General features: G+C 38.8%; 1 protein-coding gene across 2 annotated transcripts in view; it reads right to left on the bottom strand.

Moving 5' to 3' along the window:
- Nucleotides 1-2050: 2050 nt before the first annotated feature.
- Nucleotides 2051-21692, bottom strand: part of CAP2 (cyclase associated actin cytoskeleton regulatory protein 2) — a 161419-nt gene continuing 141777 nt past the window's right edge. For both annotated transcript variants that reach the window (XM_004484784.5, XM_004484785.5), the window contains exons 12-13: nucleotides 7100-7240; nucleotides 2051-3513 (exon numbers count right to left, since the gene is read on the bottom strand). In XM_004484784.5, coding sequence (XP_004484841.1) covers nucleotides 3430-3513; nucleotides 7100-7240 — 225 coding nt within the window. In that variant the 3' untranslated portion in view covers nucleotides 2051-3429. The remainder of the gene's footprint in view (nucleotides 3514-7099; nucleotides 7241-21692) is intronic.

Raw genomic sequence — 21692 nt, 5'->3', positions numbered from 1 at the left:
GTTGGGTTCATTTTGCTAGTATTTTGCTGAGGAATTTTGTGTCTGTGTTCACGGGAGATATTAGTTAGTCTGCAGTTTTCTTGGGATGTCTTGGTTTTGGTATTAGGGTAATACTGGCCTTGCAAAATGAGTGTGAAATATTCTCTCCTTTTCTGTTTTTTGGAAGTTTATGAATAATTATAAAAAGTCAACCATTTTAAGTCACTAGAAATAGCCCAAAGGGCAAACAGCAAATGAAGAAACATCTATTCAAGAAAATCTAAGAGAATTTGGTAAGAAAGCAGAATAACATAAAATTTGTCAGTAAATCCAATAACTAGTTATTTGAAGGGAAAAGCAATACAATACCAAAATTCTGGCAGTTTTGATCAAGAGAAAAGGAGAAATTGTGATTATAGAACATTAAGAATGAGAAAAAAAAGTAATGAGAATATTCAAATAATTTTTAAAAACCAGATAATGATGTTCAATTTTATACTGACAAATTTGAAAGTCCTGAGCTACTGGATTATTTCTCCCCAAAAAGGTAAATCACCAAGTAGGAGATAAAAAACTAAAGACATCTATAACCACTGGAGAAATTTAAAAAGCAATCAGTCCCTTCCAAAGTGATTAATATTTTACAAGCTTTATTGTCCTCTGCTCAGAGATTATGCTTATATAATTTTTGCGTTTTAGAATTTGAGATTATTTTGAACTATGATGTGATTAATTTTTAAATGTGTTCCACAAGAAATACTGGAAAAATAGTATAAGGGCTACTTTCCAGCTAATTTTTAAAAACCCAGAATTTTCCTTATTTATTTGCTTATCTATTTTTAATTACAAAAGTAATATTTCTTAGAAAGTGTCTTTATACCCCAAAGGATTATCACCCATTAAGTACACATTATTTCATATTCTTCTCAGTTTTCAAACATAAAAAATTCTTGTAATTAATGTTTGCCATATTTTTATTATTTCTCCCATATTCCTTTGACCTATTTTCTTTTTTTTTCTCACTTTTAACTAGCATGTTTATCATTCTATACTCGACCCCTCGTCCAAAGCTGGACCGACCCCTCGTCCGCAGCCAGACCCCACCTCTACTGACCGAGCAAGCCGCCACACAATGCTTCTATTGTCACTAATTTGTCATTGCAATTTTGATTTTTTTATTTGATTCAATAATTATTTAGAAGAGTAAAGTTTTTCAATGGCCGGCTTGCTTTTGGTTAATCTTATCAGTTTCTAGCTTCATTGTCTTGTGCTCAGAAACTATATAGCCTATATAATATTTATTTTTCAGACTTGAAGATTTTTATTTTGTCCTAATATATAATTCCATAAGACACTGGAAAAACAAACATATTCCCTTTCTCTTTTTTTAGAAGAATTAAAGCCTTAATTCTTCTTATGTAACTTAGATCTTCTAAGTCAGAGTTATTTTGCTTTATTCCATTTGTTAAACTCAGATTGAGAATGCAGCTTTGTTTTTCAGTAATTGTTTCTTATATATTGCCAGAGTTTTCTCTTTTTCTTCGATGATTTAAAAAAGCTACTAATAGGTGATCAGACACATACGGGGCTTGTAAAATAATATTTCGAGCCTCAGGTCCAGATTTTAATATCTGTGGTGAAGCACGTTGAAAGGCTGATGACAAATCCAAGGCCAGTGACAGATTCTAAGTTTTCTGAGTGAACTTATTTCTCAGTATAAAATTTTGCTCCATAATGGTTATGTAGCATGTTCTTTCTCAAGTCTTTTTTTTCCCCACCTTAAAATTTTTGTTTCCTACATTATTTCTTTTAATATCATTAATGATAAATTCATTCTCTGAGGTATTTACATTAACCAAGATCTACCAAGGGGGATTTTCTCACTGAAGAGGTATTATAATACAAAACTGGATTCTAGAATTCGCTGACTGACATTCATTCCAGTAAACAGCTGTATCTAATATCTGTCTCAAAGAGATCTGGGACCTGGTGGAACGTTGAATAAATTCTCTAATTCAACCAGAAGGACTCAGCTGTCACTCCTAAATTTGACATATGAGCAAGAGACAAATCACAGAGGAAAAAAAAATCATTTTAATACCCAGAATTAATACGAGCATTTAAACAATTAGAATTTTACTTTATTTCAGAATCCGTTTACAGTTGAAAAATGGTATTTACTTAAAGCCACGACATTATTCATATGGACAAAACTTTTAAAGCAAAACCTTATATGAACATCAGGAATTTGAATACAATATGGATAGAGAGGGTATTTAAAAACCAGAAATGATGTATTTCAAAGGCTGTATTAGGCACAATATAGATGCTTGTATTGGATCTGCAAGCATTATACTATAATTCATTTCATGTGATACAAGAAGTGGCAGGCTTTTTGGCACTATGGACTAAAAAGATACAAAGGAATATCCTACTTACTCTTGTGTTAAAAAAGCAAATCCTATCAAGACTACAAAATAGAGCAGCAAGCCAAACCAAGAGATAAGTCCTTAGGTTTTGGAAGAAGTAACACAGCTATGGCTTTTTCTTGTTCATTTTTGAGACCGGTTAGCAAGTCTGGCAAGTAGAAAAAAAAACTGGTCTATGATAGAACATTAAAGACTTCATTTACAAGGCATCTGATATTTAATGAGTTCAAAATTGGAAAACAAAATTGAGTGTGATCTTAGAGCAAAATTGTGAGGTATTACATAGATAGCAAAGAAACAGCTGCCTCTCCATCTTTTGGCATCAAAATCTTTACGCATCAAAGTAAGTTTTTCAAGTGACACAGAAAAAAAAATTGAAGATCAGTAATTAAATTGACTTTTGATTTTCAGTAACTATAGGTCTTCCACTGATCAAGAAACTAAATTTGGCCTCTAATACGGAATTTTCTTGTGCTTTAAAAAATGTCAATTGAAATATGTATTCGTGCTGATAGTGTATTCATGCTGATAAAGGTGAACAAGTGGTGAAAAACAGAGAAATCACCCACCTTCCAGGGTGGGTGATGTATGACGTAGTAACGTCATAATGAAATTGTCTAAAAGGTAAAATGTACACCTTAGATTCTTAAAGATTTTTTCTACTAGCAATTAAACAAATGTGAAAGTGAATCATGCAATTTTTTTTACTTATCAGTTACTGTGTTAACAATGTGAGGGAGACAGGATTCTTTTTTTTTTCCCTTTTGACCTGTAATGCTCACAAATCATCTTATGGAGCTAAAATCACACACAAAGGCAAATCATGAAGAAACATTAAATACTTCAAAATACCCATTAAAGCGTGCCGGAAATGATGTCATGTCCATAGCACAGCATGAGAGGAGACCCTGGCTACAGCAGTAGTGCTACCGCACTTCTAGGTCTTCCATGCTTCTTTCTCAAAATTTTTTGTTTTTTCATACGGGAGGTTCAGCGGGCGAGGGGACTTGGTCTCTGGAGGTTAGGCCATAATTTCTGCAGGTTCAGTGACCAACTTGGATCCATCCCATGCTGTTTTGAACTGCTCAGGAACGGGAAATTCTCTCTGGAAAAAGGCAAGAAGAACAAAGCTGTTAAACAACCGAGGATTCCTCCTGAAACAAACGGGAGTTTGATTAGTGCCACGTGATGAGCCAATAAATCTTAAAGAAGCCTGGCTCGTGGAAAGGCCTCCTTACTTCCCTGCAGAGGCCGTGTCGGTGTCACGTGGAGACCTGCCCATGTCACATGTCCATCCCATGACTGCAGGCCAGCAGAGCACTTACTGAGATCCAGGCATCCTTCCAGGCACGGGACCGCTATGGGGCCAGTGAGCCCCGACGGCCACCCTCTGGGCTACAGGAAACAGGCCAGGAGAGCTCAAGCACCTGGCCGGCGTTGGCACCACCAGTGAGCAGAGGAGCCAGAGTTCAAATATAGGCACTTTCTCCTACCACGGCTCTCCACCAATACCACGCAATGCCATCAACTGGGGATCTTGTTAAAATGCACACTCTGCTGCTGTAAGTCTGGGGAAAGGAAGGAGATTTCCAACCAACTCCCAAGTAATGCTGAGGCTAGCGGGCCCAGATCACCCCGAGGAGCAAGTCTTTAGCCCAGTGCCATCTGTCTACTCTTTGGTCAAATATAAGAATGCGTGAGCAGGAGGCAGACTTGGCCCAGTGGATAGGGCATCCGACTACCACATGGGAGGTCTACAGTTCAAACCCAGGGCCTCCTTGACCCATATGGAGCTGGCCCATGCACAGTACTAATGCACTCAAGGAGTGCCCTGCCACGCAGGGGTGTCCCCCACGTAGGGGAGCCCCACGAGCAAGGAGTGCGCCCCGTAAGGAGAGCCGCCCAGTGCGAAAGAAAGTGCAGCCTGCCCAGGAATGGTGCCGCACACACGGAGAGCTGACACAACAAGATGATGCAACAAAAAGAAACAGATTCCTGTGCTGCTGACAACAACAGAAGCGGACAAAGAAAAAGATGCAGCAAATAGACACAGAGAACAGACAACCAGGGTGGGGGAGAGAAATAAATAAAATAAATAAATCTTAAAAAAAAAAAAAAAGAATGAGCTATGAATTCATTACCCTTCTCCCCACCACCCTACTCCCTTACTCCTCCCTCTGGGATACACACACACACACCACACAAAGATACAGGAGTTGCCTACATAGGGGTAGTTTGGAATCTCTCCTTTCCCCAGAGATCCTCCAGGCATTTCAGAAGCAGATCTAAGCGGAAGGCGAGGAGCAGCCGCTTTGGCCCTGGCTTTTGCGACATTCCTGGACTCAGTTAAAATGGGTGCATGAGATAAGCTGGTGCCCCTGCTCAGTCACTGGCGAGGGGCGCTAGTTCTGACCTTCCTAGAGGAAGGACCAGCTATTTCTTTTGGAAGAAGCAATTTATTTTTCTCAAAGGAAGGTCTTTGCTATTGTAATGAATTTTTCCTGAGCGAAAGCTGTGCTGGAAAAATCGTACTGAGACGGAGCAAAGAAGCCACAGTCTTAATAACCTAATGTGCTGATGTATGTTTGGGCAGGCGGGATGGATAGTAAACCTTCTGGATGCTTCTCGATGAGCACCTGGGGCTTGGTTTTGGCTCTCAAGTGCCAGGCCAAGCAGGGAATGCTCTGGAGTGACGGTGCCTCTTGGATAGTAACTGCACGACAGCTGTTTCAAATCTTTTTTTGGCAATGAGTCGAGAGTATGGGAGACTGATTTCTTTCTGGATGAATCGTCCCCACCACCCAGGCCCAGATAACAGGGCCCACAGCATGACCTCTCTGTATTGCTCCCTCCACTTCCATCTGAAAAATACATGAAGAGGGCCCTAAGGGCACGAGGTAACTTGGTCTATAGGTAAAACCTGACTTTTTCAGCATAAGAGCGTAGGTTTTCACCTATACTCATCCTTTAATCAGTGGCTCTCAATCTTGTCTCAGGGAACCACCTGGAGAGTGTAAAAAAAAAAAAAAAAAGATGCCCAACTCCCACCCCTAGAGATTCTAGTTGGTCTGGTGTGCTAATCCAAACCCCACTGCTTTTCTTAGCAGACCCAGGTGCCAAGCAGCTGTGTTGTCTGCTTAAACAGCTGCCAGGCCAGGCAGCACCCTACTTTTTGGCTTTCCTACTCTGAAGCTGTTTTCCTGTATTGGCGTTAGCTCTTCTGAGGCTTTGTAGTTGAAGAACCTAAGAGGGCACTCTTCTCTAGCCGCTCAGGATTGGACTGTCCATATATTTGAGTTGTAAGGCATAGTCCAGTGCTTGTAATTTTGTTTTTTAGACTTAAATAAAGAAATCTAGTCTGCAACATATGGCATGTGGCTCTGTACAAGTGAAGAACTTATTGACAGTTAGGGAGAGGAGAAAACGGGGGCACGGTCGTGCTGTCTCCCTGAGGTAAGGGACATGCAGGTTGGCCAGTGTGTCCGCGGCTGGTGACTGCCCCATGGGCTGAGGTGCACCTGCTCATTTATGTTAGCTCCCATCCTTCCATGTTCACAGGATCCTGCATGACTGACGCTGAGGGAACTGTAGCTATATTTACTTCCCTACTTTCAAAAAGCAACGACAACTAAGTAAGTCCACCAGGTTCACCATGCTGTGAGATCAAGAATATTTATACTTCCATCCCAACTTGTGAGAACATTTGCATGCTTCTCTTAGAAGCTGCTTTATGTGGGAGAGGAAGTGAAGAAAATAAATGGTGGCAAAATCACAAGCTAGTGTTTCTCAGAAGGGTTGGTAGATGGACTGTTGGCATTAGAATCACCTGAGTTGCCTATTAAAAACACAGATTTTGGGGCCTCATTCCAAATCTCCTGAATCTGACCTAGGTGCAGGGTTTGTGAGTCAGTATTTTTATCAAGCTTTTCAGATAATTCTTATGCTACACAAACTCAGCATGTAAATGCATTATCTTCCCCCCCAGCATGGAACATGATTCCTGGGGATGAGCCTCCCTGGTGCCAAAGGATTATTACCAAGCACTAGCTGATGATGTAACTAGAAAAAGACCCTGAATAAAAGGGTCAACTTACCAGCAGAATATCTCAGCCTACATGTAATATCAGGTGTTAAAAACTGCTTTTTGACTTTGGATAAAAGGGAAAAATGGAAAAGACAAATGAGTTTATATGGCTATGAGTCTCCAAAAAAGAGTCGGGAAGTCATCAGAGGGGTAACACTTATGCACGCCTCAGCAGGGTCCCTGAGACAGTCAAAGTAGATAGAAGCCCAGGTACTGGTTCTACTGAGGGCTACAGAGACCCACAGTTTCTATGGTCATGGCAGATGGCTCTGGAGTTCAGGGCCATGTCAGTTGACCCTACTTTGGTGTTTGTGCTCCTGAGTGTGGTGGTGTTGGACTCAGATGTGACCTTTCTACACATGTCTCTTCTGTTACTTTTATTGGACCTGTGGTTGGTGCTGGGGTTGGTGCAAACTCAGGAGACCTGAATCTGCCGTAATCAGGTGACTGGGGAGATGAGAATGTGAAAGGCAGCTGAATTCCTGTCCTGCCTGTGAATTTTTCTACGAACAAAGCCCAGAGGTTGGTAGCTGATTACTTGGTCTCTAAGAATGTTAATAATGAAGCATCAAGAAAAATCCTTTATAGCCTTTTAAAATATACTTACATAATCACCATCCTGGGGGATAAGTATATTCATTTCAGATGATGTGGCACTCACAATCTCACAGTCTAAGGCGTCTTCGCTGAGGTATATGTGGCATCCTTCTGTCTTATTAATGGAAATTGTTGGCACTTTCCCCATTACCTGAAATAGGAAAATAAAATTTCTCAAAAAGTTAAACAGAGAATTACCATATGATCTGGTAATCCCACCCCTAGGTATATAACGAAAAGAACTGAAATTAGGGACCTGAATAGATATTTGCACACCATTATTCACAGCAGCATTATTCACAGTTGCCAAAAGGTGGAAACAACCCATGTGTCCATCAGCAGAGGACTGGGTAAACAAAATGTGGTAGAGCCATACAATGGAATACTATTCAGCCATAAGAAGGAAGGTAGTTCTGTTACATGTTAGAAAATGGATGAATCCTGAAAACGTTATGCTGAGGGAAAGAAGCCAGGCACAAAAAGATACTGTACTGTTCTACTTACATAAAATATTTAGAATAGGCAAATTCATAAAAACAGGAAGTAGATTAGAGTTTACCAGGGACTGTGGGGAGGAAGGAATGAGGTGTGATTGCTTAATATAATAGGACAGAGTCTTTGTTTGGAGTGATGAAAAAGTTCTGATAGTGGATGGTGGTGAAGGTGGTACAACACGGTGAATGGAAGTAATGCTACTGAAGTATACACTTAAAAATATGGTTAAAATGGGAAATTCTGTATTATACATATGTGATCACAATTTAAAAAAATCTGGGACCAAAGTAAAGAAATAGGAATTACAATGTCCCCAAATAAGTAAAATCCACAAATTCCTACTGGCTTTGGCTTAAACAAGCACCAGGAACCACGGAGTCAGGAGGTTGGTTAATGGCAACTTCTCGAGGTCAAACTGGGAAGGTGTCATTTGGGGACAGAACGAAAGGACCACACAAGGGGGTGTGCAAACCTCAGGGTTTCTTTCCTGAAACAAAATAAAGCGATCACTTTGAAAACAGCAGCTAAATGTTCAGAAAAAAAGCCTCAGAACTCAGTGGATTTCAAACATATATTTGATTTCATGATAAAAGAAACAAGGCACGTTTGCTTTTATTTGCGTAAAATTTGAGTTTGGACAAATCTCTATGAAACTCGGATGAAAACAGGTACTCAATATTGTCCTTTATGAGTAAATAAATTATTTTGTAATTGAGTAGATTTTACCCGGACTTAAAGAACAATAAATAAGGAACAGTACAATTCTTTTCAGGTAAAGTCCTTTAGTGGATAAAAATCTCACTGGCTGAATGTGACGCTTACGTGAGATAATGTGTGTCTCGGTATTCTGAAATGTATTAATTTCATGAGCCAAAACTGGGGGTTCGGTTCAGGCCACTCATTGTATGGGCAAATAGCTCCATGATACAAGAAGAGGACATTCTTTGTATTGTTGACAAATATTTAAGTGCTACACAAATTCTGGTCAGTTTTAAATTTTTCTTTTAACCATCAGTTTTCAGAAGTCCCCCAAATCTTTACTGGGGCAATCTGGTTCCCCAATGACCATATTATAGCTGTATAATTTTCCTGCTTGTAATGGTAATTGAAGGGATAAAGACATCTCCTCTTACAGCCTGAAGAAAAGGCTGGACTGCAAACCAAAGGAGCAAGTCCTGTTGATGGTGCAGGTGTAAAGAATTCCCTGGGGGGAGTCTAGTCAGGCTGCCACACTTCTGTTCTCCCCTCTCTCCTTAGGAACGGGACACTGAGCTGGAATTGAGTCCCAGCGCAAGAAAGGCAGGGGTAGTTTAAGGTCAGGTAAGCAGCAGGGCTCTGCTATAAACTAAGAATAAGAAAAAATACTTCAAGAACTTGTCAGTCGTAATGTTTTGGTAATTTCTAGCTTTGTTTATTTTATAAAGATGAAGAGCATTTACATACTAGCCAGAACTGTCTGATAACCACGCAAGTAAGGAGAAAAGGATAAATTAATTGTAAGTCTTGGGTGTTTCATTTGAGACAGAGTGGGGACTCATGAGGCAACCACATTATGCTGATACATTTTATTTATATATTACTACACTATGTTAAAAATGCTTAACTATTCCAATTTTTAAAAAAGATTTATTTCTCCTGCCCTGTTGTTTGCACTTGCTGTCTTCTCTCTCTGTTTGTTGTGTGCTCATCCTCTCTTTTTTATTTTTAGGAGGCCCTGGGAACTGAACCCAGGTCCTCCTATGTGGGGGACTTGAGCCGCCTCCGCTCCCTTCTTGTTGTGTCTCTTTGTTGCATCATCTTGTTGCATCAGCTTGCCGCATCAACTCATTGTCTTATTTGTCTTCTTTAGGAGGCACCAGGAACTGAATCTGAGACCTCCCATTAGATAGGCAGGTGCCCGGCTGCTTCAGTCACATCCGCTTCCCTACACCAATGTTTATAGCAGCATTATTCACAATAGTCAAAAGGTGGAAGCAATCTATATGTCCATCAACAGATACATCTGATCAATGGAATATTATGCAGCTAGAAGAAGGAATGAAGTTCAGATGCATGTTACAATATAGATGAAACTTGAAGACATCGTGTTGAGTGAAAGAAGACAGGCACAAAAAGACAAATATTGTATAGTCTCACTTACATGAAATACCTAGAAGAAGCAAATTTTTTAGAGACAGAAGGTACACTGCAGGTTGTCAGAGAGCAGGGGGTAAGGAGGAGGTGGGCGAGGAGTGCAGAAGGAGTTCCTGCTTAATGGGTGCAGAGTTTCTGTTTGATGTGATGAAAAAGTTGAGGTGATGGATATCGGTGATGCCGGCACAATATTGGGAATGTAAGTAATATTACTGAATTGTACACTTGAAAGTGGTTAAAATGGTAAATTTTGAGTTGTGTATGTTACCAAAAACAAGTTAAAAAGATTCTCCAATATAAAAGCAAAAAAAAATTTTTTTTTAATTGCAGAAAGTATCCTATGTACTTGAAAAGGCAATAGAAGAACTTAATAAAAAAATAGCCCTGATAGAGTACGCACTGCAATTTCCACAGCATTTTTGTCAATACTGCTTTAGAGTAGATAATCTACATATCTTTCTTCCCTGTGTATACGCTGACCCAGGCCAAGGCTCTAGCATTTAAAAATGCTTCTGTTTTACTTTCGTTTTTCATGAATTTATTTTTCCATGAAAAGGTGGAAAGGAAAGGTCCTCTTGCCTTTTGCATAGCGTAAGGGCTTTTCTCTCCCTCATACTTTGTACAGTTTTCCTAGGCTAGTCTGCCAAAAACAGAATTAGTGGGTAAAATTGTATGAAATTTTTGGTCATGCCCTTCGTTCCCTTTCGGTCTTTTGGTTTAAATAGCATTATTAAGGTAAAATCTGTAAAGCATAAGATTCACCCGTTTTAAGTGTGCAGTTCAATGATACTTAGTAAATTTAGAGAGTTGAGCGAGCTTCACTGCAGTCCAGGTTTAGAACATTTCCATCATCCCCATAAACATCCGTCATGCTCCTTGATAGACAATCCCCGTTCCCACCTCCAGGCAACTCCTAACCTGCTTTCCGTCTACACGGTGTCCAGGACTCCTCTCTCTCCTCAGTGGTTTTTATTTTGAATTTTAGCTGGATATTAGGATGTGACTCCTTTTGTCTCAAACCTGTCTGAATCCCCCAAAGGCTGAGAAATAATGGGTGCCAAGTACTGTCACATCCAAAAACCACCAAAAACAAGGCAGGTAAGAGCTGAAAACTAGTTTAATAAAGCTTCACCCATCACCCAAGTGGGAGCTGTAAGAGACTTGAACATGAAAAGGAAGAGAGGGGGGATTTCTTTGGAGCAAGTTCTGGTGGTGTCCAGGTCCTCTGAAAACAATTTATTAAACGTTTTAAATAGGTAATTACATTTACTTGGTTTGAACATCTAAAAGTTCAAAAAGTCTTCAGTAAAATGTCTCCAAACAACACTGTTCAGTTTCTAACCCTCCTGGAGAGGTAACTACATTATTTTTATAATACATGCCCATATCCCTAAAAAATTATATTCCAAATACTGACGCTTATAGGATGAAGAATAACAAATACAGAAACACACGTCTATCAAATAGCTTTTATTGGAATATAACATTTGGACTTGTTTGCATTTTTTTTTTTTTTAGGGCTAAAATTTTAAAATACAGTTGACACCTTCAGTCACTGGACCCTCCACTGCCTCCTCAGTTTCCTTCCCTCCTCAAAGATAACCACTGTTCTGAATTTTGTATTTATCATTCATATCAGGTCTCTCCATTGGGTAAGGCAACTGCTACGGCTCTCTCGAGCTCTCATAAGCATATTCAGTATGTGTGCATTGTTTTGCGTGTTTTCAATCTTTACATAAAAACATGTACTAGACTGGACCTTCCATTCCGTAACTTGCCTTTATTGCTCAATATTTTTGAGATATACCTATTTTTATACATGTAAATCATTCATTTGAAGTACTGTACAATATTCTATTGTGTGGATTTATTTATTCATATACCAGGGTGGTGGGCGTTTAAATTGTTTTTGCTTTTATTGCCATCATGAAAGGTAGCTCAGTAAACATTTTTACATGTCTCCTTGGCACTGAGTTCCTTTAGTGCATGCAGCTAAGCATGGAATTGCTCCGTCACAGACTGTGAATGACTTTGACTTTATTAGATGGTTCTAATTTGCTTTGCACTGGGAGGGTAACAGATTTACACTCCCAGCACTGTTGTTTCAGGGTTCCTCTTGTTCTGCTTCCTTTACAACCCTTGTGCCATCAGCCTTTTTAATAGATAGGCCGTCCTTGTGTTACACGGTTCTGGTTTGCATGAGTTTCGGTTGACATGACACCCTGAAGAAGTGAAGACAGTCTGTTTGCAACACTGATGATGGTGGAAAGTTACAGCCAATTATGGTATTAATTTGCATTTCTACTACAATTAGATAGGCTATATGTGTTTTCACATATTCAACCGTTTCTGTTTTTCCCTTCTGTGTAATAGTCTTTGCCCATTTTTCTCTTGGGTTGTTAGTCTTTTTCTTATTGATTTGTGCTAAGTTCCTCAAGCATTCTATACACTAATCTGTATTGATTATCTCCATTGCAAATATCTTCTTTAAATCCATGGCTTGTCTTTTAACTTTATATATGATGTATTTGTTGAACTTATCATTTTAATTTTAATGTGGTCAAATTCTTCAGTCGCCTTCTTTAAGGTCTATGCTTTTCAAGACTTATTAAACTCTTCCATACCCTGATGCCATAATGATATTCTTTTGTATTTTCTTCTCAAAGGCTAAATGTATTTTTTGCAATTGGAGGAGTTTACGTTTATGTATGGAGTCAGGTAGGAATTCAATTTTTCCCATATAATTGAATGCCTGAAAATACATGTCCATATATGCATGTATCCATTTCAAGTCTTTTGATTCTGTTTTATTAGTCTATTTATGTCATTTTCCCATAATATCACACTTCCCAATGACTTTAACAAGTCAATTTTATTGGTATATATTAATAAAGCATAAATACCTCCAAAATGTACAACCAATGGTATTTGATATAATCACACAGTTGTGCATTCATCACAGTCATCATATTTAGAGCATTTTCATTATTCCAAGAATAATTAAAAACATCAAACAAAAACTCATCACCCCTCACTCTTTCTCTGCCTCCCCTGCTGTATGTAGGTGCTATTCTATTTCTGTATTTACCTGAACGTGGAATTGCTCCGTCACAGACAGTGAATGCCTTTAACTTTATTAGATGGTACCAATTTTCTCTGCACCATGAGGTCATAGATTTACTCTCCCAGCACTGATGGGAGTTTATTTGTATTTGTATTTTGTAAAAACAGTCTTATATATACAGTATCAACCATATTCGTATTTTACAGGAGGTTTTACTATTACACAGTCCCATGTGTTACATTTTCTAGCTTTCCTTCTAGTAATATACATGGTCTTAGACTTTTCTCTTCAACCACTGTCATACCCATATAATAGCTCTGCTAGGTACAAACACTATCATGTGCTTTCACCATTTCTACTAATTTCCAAAGATTTATGAACCAACTTTTACCAACTCTGTAAAATGTTAACCCTCAGCTTTTCATTCTCTACCCTCATTCTATTTTCTGGTGACCTATATTCTAGTTAACTCCAAGAGTTTACACGATATATTTAGTTCATAATAGCACAATCATACAGCATTTGTCCTTTTGTGTCTGGCTTGCTTTGCTCAACATAATGTCCTCCAGGTTCATCCACATTGTCATATGCTTCACGACTTCATTTCTTCTGACTGCTGCATAATATTCCATTGTATACACCACAGTTTGTTTATCCATTCATCAGTTGATGGGCCCCTGGGTTGTTTCCAACGTTTTGCAATTGTGAATAATGCTGCTATAAACATCGGTGTGCAGATGTCTGTTCATGCCACTGCTCTCAGCTCTTCTGGGTATACACCTAGTAATGGTATTGCCAGGGGATGTGACAAATCTATATTCAACTTCCTTAGGGACTGCCAAACAGTCCTCCATAGTGGGAGGCTGGACCATTCTCCATCCCCACCAATGAGAACAAGTCTTCCTATCTCCACATCCTCTCTAACACTTGTAGTTTCTTGACTTTTTAGTAGTGACCATTCTAATAGGGGTGAAATGATATCTCATTGTAGTTTTGATTTGCATTTCCCTAATCACTAGTGATGTTGATATTTTTTCAGGTGATTTTTTTCACCATTTGTATTTCTTCTTTGGCAATTGTCTTTTAAGGTCTTGTGCCCACTTTTTAATTAGGTAGTTTGTCTTTTTTATTGTTGAGTTTTATGATCTCTTTATATAGCATGGATATTAAACCCTTATCGGATATATGATTTCCAAGTATTTTCTCCCATTGAGCTGGCTGCTTTTCACCCTTCTGACAAAGTCCTGTGAGGTCAAGTGTTTAATGTTGAGGAGGTCCCATTTATCTACTTTTCTTTCATTGCTTGTGCTTTGGGTGTAAGATTTAATAAACTACTGCCTACCACAAGATCTTGCAGATGTTTTCCTACATTTTCTTCTAGGAGTTTTATGGTTCTTGTTTTTATATTTTGGTTCTTGATCCATTTTGAGTTAATTTTTATGTAAGGTTTGAGATAGGGGTCCTCTTTTATTCTTTTGGTTATGGATATCCAGTTTTCCCAGCACCATTCGTTGAACAGACTGTTCTGGCCCAGCTGGGAGGACTTGACAGCTTTGTGAAAAATGACTTGATCATAGACGTGAGGGTCTATTTCTGAATTCTTGGTTTGGTTCCATTGGTCAATCTGTCTTTATGCCAGTACCATGCTGTTTTTACTACTGTAGCTAAGTAATATGCTTTAAAGTCAGGAAGTGAGAGTCCTCCAACTTCCCTCTTTTTAAAGATATTTTTTGCTATTCATGGCCCCTTACCCTTCCAAATAAATTTGATAATTGGCTATTCTATTCCTGCAAAAAAGGGTGTTGGGATTTCTATTGGGATTTTGTTGAATATGTAAATCAGTATGGGTAGAAATGACATCTTAACGGTACGTAGTCTTCCAGTCCATGAACACCGAATGTCCTTCCATTTATTTAATTCTTCTTTGTTTTCTTTTAGCAATATTTTGTAGTTTTCTGAATACAGGTCCTTTATGTCCTTGGTTAAGTTTATTACTAAATATTTGATTCTTTTAGTTGCTACTATAAATGGAATTTTTTTCTGATTTACTCCTCAGATTGCTCATCATTAGTGTATAGAAATGCTACTGATTTTTGCGTATTAGTCTTGTATCCTGCCACTTTGCTAAACTTGTCTATTAGTTCTAGTAGCTTTGTTGTGGATTTTTTCAAGATTTTCTAGATATAAGATCATATCTTCACCAAATAGTGAAAGTTTTACTTCTTCTTTTCCTTTTTGGGTGCCTTTTATTTCTTTATCGATCCTAATTGCTCAAACTAGAACTTCTAGCACAATATTGGAAACTGTGGTGACAGTGGGTATCCTTGTCTTGTTCCTATCTCAGTGGAAAAACTTTCAGTCTCTCACCATTAATTACAGTGCTAGCTGTAGGTTTTTCATATATGTACCTTACCATATTGAGAAAGCCTCCTTCTATTCCAATCTTTTTGAGTGTTTTTATCAAGAAAGGGCACTGTATTTTGTCAAATGCCTTTTTCTGCATCCACGGAGAGGATCATATGATTTTTCTTCAATTTATTAATGTGGTTTATTATACTAACTTATTTTCTTGTGATGAAAACCCTTGCATACTTGGGATAAAACCCACTTGATTGTGGTGTACAATTCTTTTAATGTGCTTTTGGATTCAGTCTGCAATTTTTGTTGGAGATTTTTACATCTATATCATTAGAGATATTGGTCAGTAATTTTTTTTTTTTTTTTGTAGTATCTTCATCTGGTTTTGGAATTAGGGTGATTTTGGCTTGATAGGATGGGTTTGGTAGCATTCTTTCCATTTCAATTTTTTTGAGTTTGAGCAAGATTGGTATTCGATCATCTTTGAATGACTGGTAGAATTCCCCTGTGAACCCATCTGGTCTAGGGCTTCTCATCTTTGGGAAGTTTTTGATGACTGTTTCAATCTCTTTGCTTGTGGTTGGTTTGTTGAGGTCTTCTGTTGCTTCTAGGGTCAGTGTAGGTGGTTCATGTGCTTCCAGGACTTTATACATCTCGTCTACATTGTTTAGTTTTTTGGTGTACGTTTGTCATAGTATCCTCTTTTTAAAAATATATTTTTAAAAAAGATACTTAGATCACACGAAAAAATATAAAGGATTCCCAGATGCCCCACTTCCCACACCTCCCACCCTTCCCCCATAGTATCTTATGATCTCTTAGTATCCCCCCTCTCATTTCTGATTTTATTTATTTGCATCTTCTCTTTTTCCCTTGTCAGTCTAGCTAAGGGTTTGTCAAATTTGTTGATTTTTTTCAAAGAGCCAACTTTTGATTTTGCTGGTTCTATTGTTCTGTTTTTCTGCCCTATTTATTTGTGCTCTGGTCTTTACTATGTCTTTCCTTTGGCTTGATTTGGGATTAGTTTGCTGTTCTTTTTCTAGTTTCTCTAGATGTGCAGTTAGACCTTCAATTTTAGCTCTTTTTCTTTTTAATATAAGCAGTGAGGGTGTTAAATTTCCCTCTGAGCACTGCCTTTGAGGTATCCCATAAGTTTTTTTTTTTTTTTAAGATTTATTTACCATAGGTTTTGATATATTGCTTTGCCATTTTCATTCATCTCAAGATATTTACCGAATTCTCTTGCAATTCTTTGACCCACTGATTATTTAATAGTATGTTGTCTACACTTCATTTATTTATGAATTTTCCTTTTTTCCGTCCATTATTATTTCCAGCTTCATTCATTATGATCAGAGGAAGTGTCTTGTATAATTTCAGTCTTTTTAAATTCATTGAGACCTGTCTTCTGACCCAACATATGGATCCATGAATGCTTGAAAAGAATGTTTATCCCACAGTTATCAGGTGCAATGCTCTATAAATGTTTGTGAGGTCTTGTTCATTTATTATATTATTCAAGCTCTTTTTCTTTCTTTATCCTCTATCCAGATACTCTGTCCAATTCTGAGAGTGGTGATTTGAAGTTTCCAACTATTATTGTGGAGACATCTATTTCTCCCTTCTGTTTTGTCAGTGTGTGCCTCATATATCTTGGGGCACCCAGTTAGCTGCATAAGTATTTATTTCAGTTATTTCTTCTTGGTGAATTGCCCCTTTTATTAATATACGATGACCTTCTTCATCCTTCATAACAGTTTTGCATTTAAAATCTATTTTGTCTGATATTAGTATCACTACTCCAGATCTTTTTTGGTTACTTTTAGCGTGGATTATCTTTTCCAGCCTTTTACTTTCAACCTGATTTTATCTTTACATCTGAGGTAAGTCTCTTGTAAAGAGCATATAGACGGTTCATACTTTTAAAAAATCCATTCTATCAGTCTATGTCTTTTGATTGGGGAGTTCAGGCCATTAACATCAGTGTTATTACTGTAAAGATATTACTTCATCCATTTTGTCCTTTGGCTTTCTGCTAGCCTATCGACTTTTGTCTGTCATTTTATCCATTCATTTACCCTTCCTAATAACCTCCATTTCTACAATCTTCTCCAAATCTCTTGCCCTTGTTTTTTCCTTTTGGGCTGTCGCACTCCTTTAATATCTCTTGTAGAATTAGTCTTTCGGTAACGTATCTGTTTTGTCTTGACGACCTTGAACTCACCCTCATTTTTTTAAAAATTTAATTTAATTTTTTAATTCATTTTTTAAAAATATTACATTCAAAAAATATGAGGTCCCCATTCACCCCCCACTGCCCCCACCCCACCACTCCCCCCACAGCAACACTCTCCCCCATCATCATGACACATCCTTGCATTTGGTGAGTACATCTCTGGGCATCGCTGCACCTCATGGTCAATGGTCCACATCATAGCCCACACTCTCCCACGTTCACCCTCAATTTTGAAGGACAGTTTTGCTAGGTACAGAATTCTAGGTTGGCAGGTGTTTGCTTTTAGTACCTTCAATACCTCGTACTATTATATTTTCTTCTCACCTCCCTAGTTTCTGATGAGAGGCTGGTGCTCAATCTTATTGAGGTTCCCATGTATATGATCCTTTGCTTTTCTCTTGCTGCTTTCAGAGCCTTTATCTCTGATATTTGTCATTCTGAACAGTAGGGGTCTTGGAGTAAGTCTTTTGGACTTATTCTGTTTGGAGTGCCTTGTCCTTCTTGGATATTGGTATTTAGGTCTTTTATAAGAATCAGAAAGTTTTTGGTCATTATTTTCTCAAATATTCTTTCTGCCGCTTTTCCATTCTTTTCCCCTTCTGGGACACTGATAATGTGTATGCTTGTGTTTCATGTTGTCATTCAATTCCCTGAAACCCTGTTATATTTTTTCCATTCTCTTCTCTTTCCGTTCTCCTGTCATTTCCAGTTTGGATGTTTTGTCCTTGAAATCACTAAGTGTCTCTGAGTAATTCAAATTGCTATTATGTGCCTTTAAAGGATTTTTAATCTTATCCACTGTCCTTTTCATTCCCATAAACTGTTACTTTTCTGTGAAGTCTTTCAGATTGTTCTCTATGCTCACCTGGTGTCCTTTTTTTTTAAGGTACTGGGGATTGAACCTGGGACTGTGTATGCTGGAAGCTGGTGCCCTGCGTTGTTTTTTTCACTTGCTTTGCTTGTTTTTTTTCCCTAGGAGGCACCTGGAACTGAACCTGGGACCTCCCAGGTGGGAAGTAGGCACTCAATTGTTTGAGCCAATTCTGCTTTGTCCAGTATCTTCTTAATATCCTTTATCTCTTCAGGCATATTTTCTTTCAATTATTTGAATTGATTTAGGAGATTTGTGTGATTATCATTGATTAAAACTGTCTTAAATCCTGTGTCTTGTCAGGATTTTTGGTTTGTTCCTTTGGCTGGGCCATATCTTCCTATTTCTTTGCACGGCTTGTGATTTTTGCTGATGTTTAGGCTTCTGAATATGTTGTGAATTTACTCTGATGGTTAATTTCTCTCTCTTGCTTAGTATTTTTTCTTTGCACAGCTCTTCTTTGATTTTTGGTTCACCTTATTCTAAGTCTTTAAAATTTCCCAGCTTAAGTCTTCAGAATTGGGCCAGGAACTCACTAATGCTGTACAGATTTTCTCCCAGGAGCTTAAAAGAGACCTAAAAGCAGTTTTTTTTCCTCCATGCAGTTTCCAGACTGGCCAGCAGATGGTGCTGTTGGCGAACCTTTCCACCAAGGTGTTTCCTTCAACCTTTGCTTTCCAGTGTTTCTAGTCTAGCTAGAGCCGAGACTCAGAGCAGGCACTGCTGGCTGAATTCACTGAAAAGAAGCGCCCCAGCGCACCCTCCCTCTTCCCTTGTAATAGCTGACAGGGAGCCCTCTCATTCGGCTGCAGTGGGCCAGGGGTTTCATCCTGGCTTAATGTCCTGAGGGTAGGCATGGGAGCCCTTCCCAGCTGCCATGGGGCTTTGGAAACTCATCTTCGTTTCAGGTTCTTCAGCTCTCTGTCCCTAACCCTCCTGGGAGTAGTGCAGCACTGTCCTGGTCTGCTGACCCCCCAAAGAGAGTCCTTGGACAGCTTTTAGCCCTTTCTCCATTGTTTCTGTAAGATAGTTGAGCCCTACCTGCCTATTCCAATGCCATCTTCCCAGAACTCGCTCCACTGACTTTTTAAAAAAGATTAATTTTATTATTTATTTCTCCCCACCCCCCATTGTCTGCTCTCTGTCCCCATTCGTTGTGTGTTCTTCTGTGTCTGCTTGCATTCTTGGTGGCACTGGGAATCTGTGTCTCTTTTTTTGTTGTGTCATCTTGCTGTGTCATCTCTCCATGTGTGCAGTGCCACTCCTGGGCAGGCTGCACTTTTTTTGCATGCAGTGGCTCAATGTGGGGCACACTCCTTGTGCATGGGGCTCTTCTACGCGGGGAACACCCCATGTGGCATTGCGCTCCTTGCGAGCGGCATTGCCCCATGTGGGCCAGCTCACTACATGGGCCAGGTGGCCCTGGGTTTGAACCCTGGACCTCCCATATGGTAGGTGGACCATTAGGTCCCATATGGTACCCTCCATTGACTTTTAATAGCTGGTTGGGATGTCCTTTCACTTCGTTCATTGTCAAAACTGTTTTAGCTGTTTTAGCTTTTGTCCATTTATCTTCCAAATGAATTCTAAGACCATTTTCCCTGTTGGGATTTTGAGCAGAATTTCAATGAATTTATATTTTAAATGGGGACAACTGATATTGTTGTCTTCCTGTCCATTTATTTACATCTTTTTTGATCATGAATATCTTGAATTTTTGTTATTTAATTTTTTCCTAGGCACTGTAATGTTTTAGGTGCTATTTTAATCTTATTTTATTATATTGTGATATAAAGATGTTATTGACTTTGTATGTTTATATTATATCCAACCACCTTGTTGAATGTTTAATTTTATAGTTTGCCAGTTGCATTGCTTGGATTTTATATAAAGGCAACCGTTTTGTTGGAAAATAAGGACATTTTGCCTCCTCTTTTTCCAATTTTATATATATATTTTTGTCTTATTCTATAGATTACAACTTCAAAAGCATTATTGAACAGAAGCAATGATAGAAGCAATTCTTGTCCTGATCCTGACTCTAATGGGAATCTTATAAAGTTCTATACTAAAGTACAATTTTGCTATAGTATTTTGATAGATACCTTTAATCTGGTTAAAGAATGTAGTATGTCTGCTCATACTTTTTCTAGGGTTATCAGTTAGATGCATGTGTATACAAAGGCATATCTGTGTGTGCTTATAAAAATGAAATCATGTTCTATACAATGGTATAAAACTGTTCTTTCCTCTTACAAGATACCATGGATATCTTTCTAGGTCATTATTTTTATAATTATGTCATAAAATTCAGCAGTTTAAAATTTTAAGTAATCATATCTTTTTTGATAATTTCTTCTATTAATTCTGAATTTAGAACTTGGCTCCTTCCGGAAATTTCATGAATATTTAGAACTGTTTTATTCTAGTTTTCCTATGGCTTTATATTTTAAATTTAGTTAATCTGTCTTCTTATTTTCGAGTATATGTTTATATTAAAATGATGTAGGTGCCTTATATGTTTCATTAATGCTACTAATCTCATCTCTGAAAAAAAATAAAAGGGAACTTGCGAAGGACTGTGAGAATATGGCAAAGCAGGAAGCTCCAGAATTCAGTCATTCCACCAGAATAACTATTAAACAAGAAGGAATGGTCTGAAATAACTATTTTGAAACAATGGAGGCCAGCAGAACACGGTACAGCATCCAGGGAAGAGTGGGAGGAAGAGGCTGGTAAATTACAGTAAAGACCAATAAATGGCTCTCTCTGTGCAGTAGTTATTGGTGCCGATCTCCCACCCATGCAGCAGGCTGCTACGGGATCCAGCCCTGGCTAGCTTGTGGGTGACAGAAAGGGACATAAAAATCTTCCCTAAGACCAGAGTGGGCATGCGTGGTTCCTGATCACTGCTCTTGATTAACAACTTCAGATCGCTGGAGGCCTGGCTCTGAGGGCAGCCAATGTTTCAATCCAGCCAAAGAGTAGGCTTAAAGACACTGTTGCTTGCTCAGAGCTGCAGGGGATGTTTAGCTGAAGGGCTGCATTTTCTGAGCAGGGCAAGGATGTTCAGCTTTGGGGAGCTGTAAAGAAGCTCTTGGCATTCTCCTGATCCCCTCCCCAGGGTACTTTGGAGCTAGTCTGCACCCACTTCATGGGTTCCTGGCCCCCCACCCCCAGCAGAAGCAGCTTGAGACAAGGAAAGGAGTGCAAAAAATCTATAGAGGCAGAGAGTCTGGGGCAAGGGCTTGCCTGCTTTAAACATCTGGAAGAGGCAGGTCTGTCTCCTGGAAACAGAGGGGACATTCAAACCCCTGCAAACAAGGCAAGTGCAAAACAACGAACAAGCCCAAAGCCAGGACCATACGCAGACCCAGAAAAGAAAGGGAGGACCCCGTACCCTGCAGTTGCCTTGGGCAGCTCTCCTTGATGGACTGGAGCTCAAG

The sequence above is a fragment of the Dasypus novemcinctus genome, chromosome 22, assembly GCF_030445035.2.
Source record: "Dasypus novemcinctus isolate mDasNov1 chromosome 22, mDasNov1.1.hap2, whole genome shotgun sequence".
Taxonomy (NCBI): Eukaryota; Metazoa; Chordata; class Mammalia; order Cingulata; family Dasypodidae; genus Dasypus; species Dasypus novemcinctus.
The sequence above is the reverse complement of the archived record's forward strand: the minus strand, read 5'-3'. Positions and strand labels throughout refer to the sequence as shown.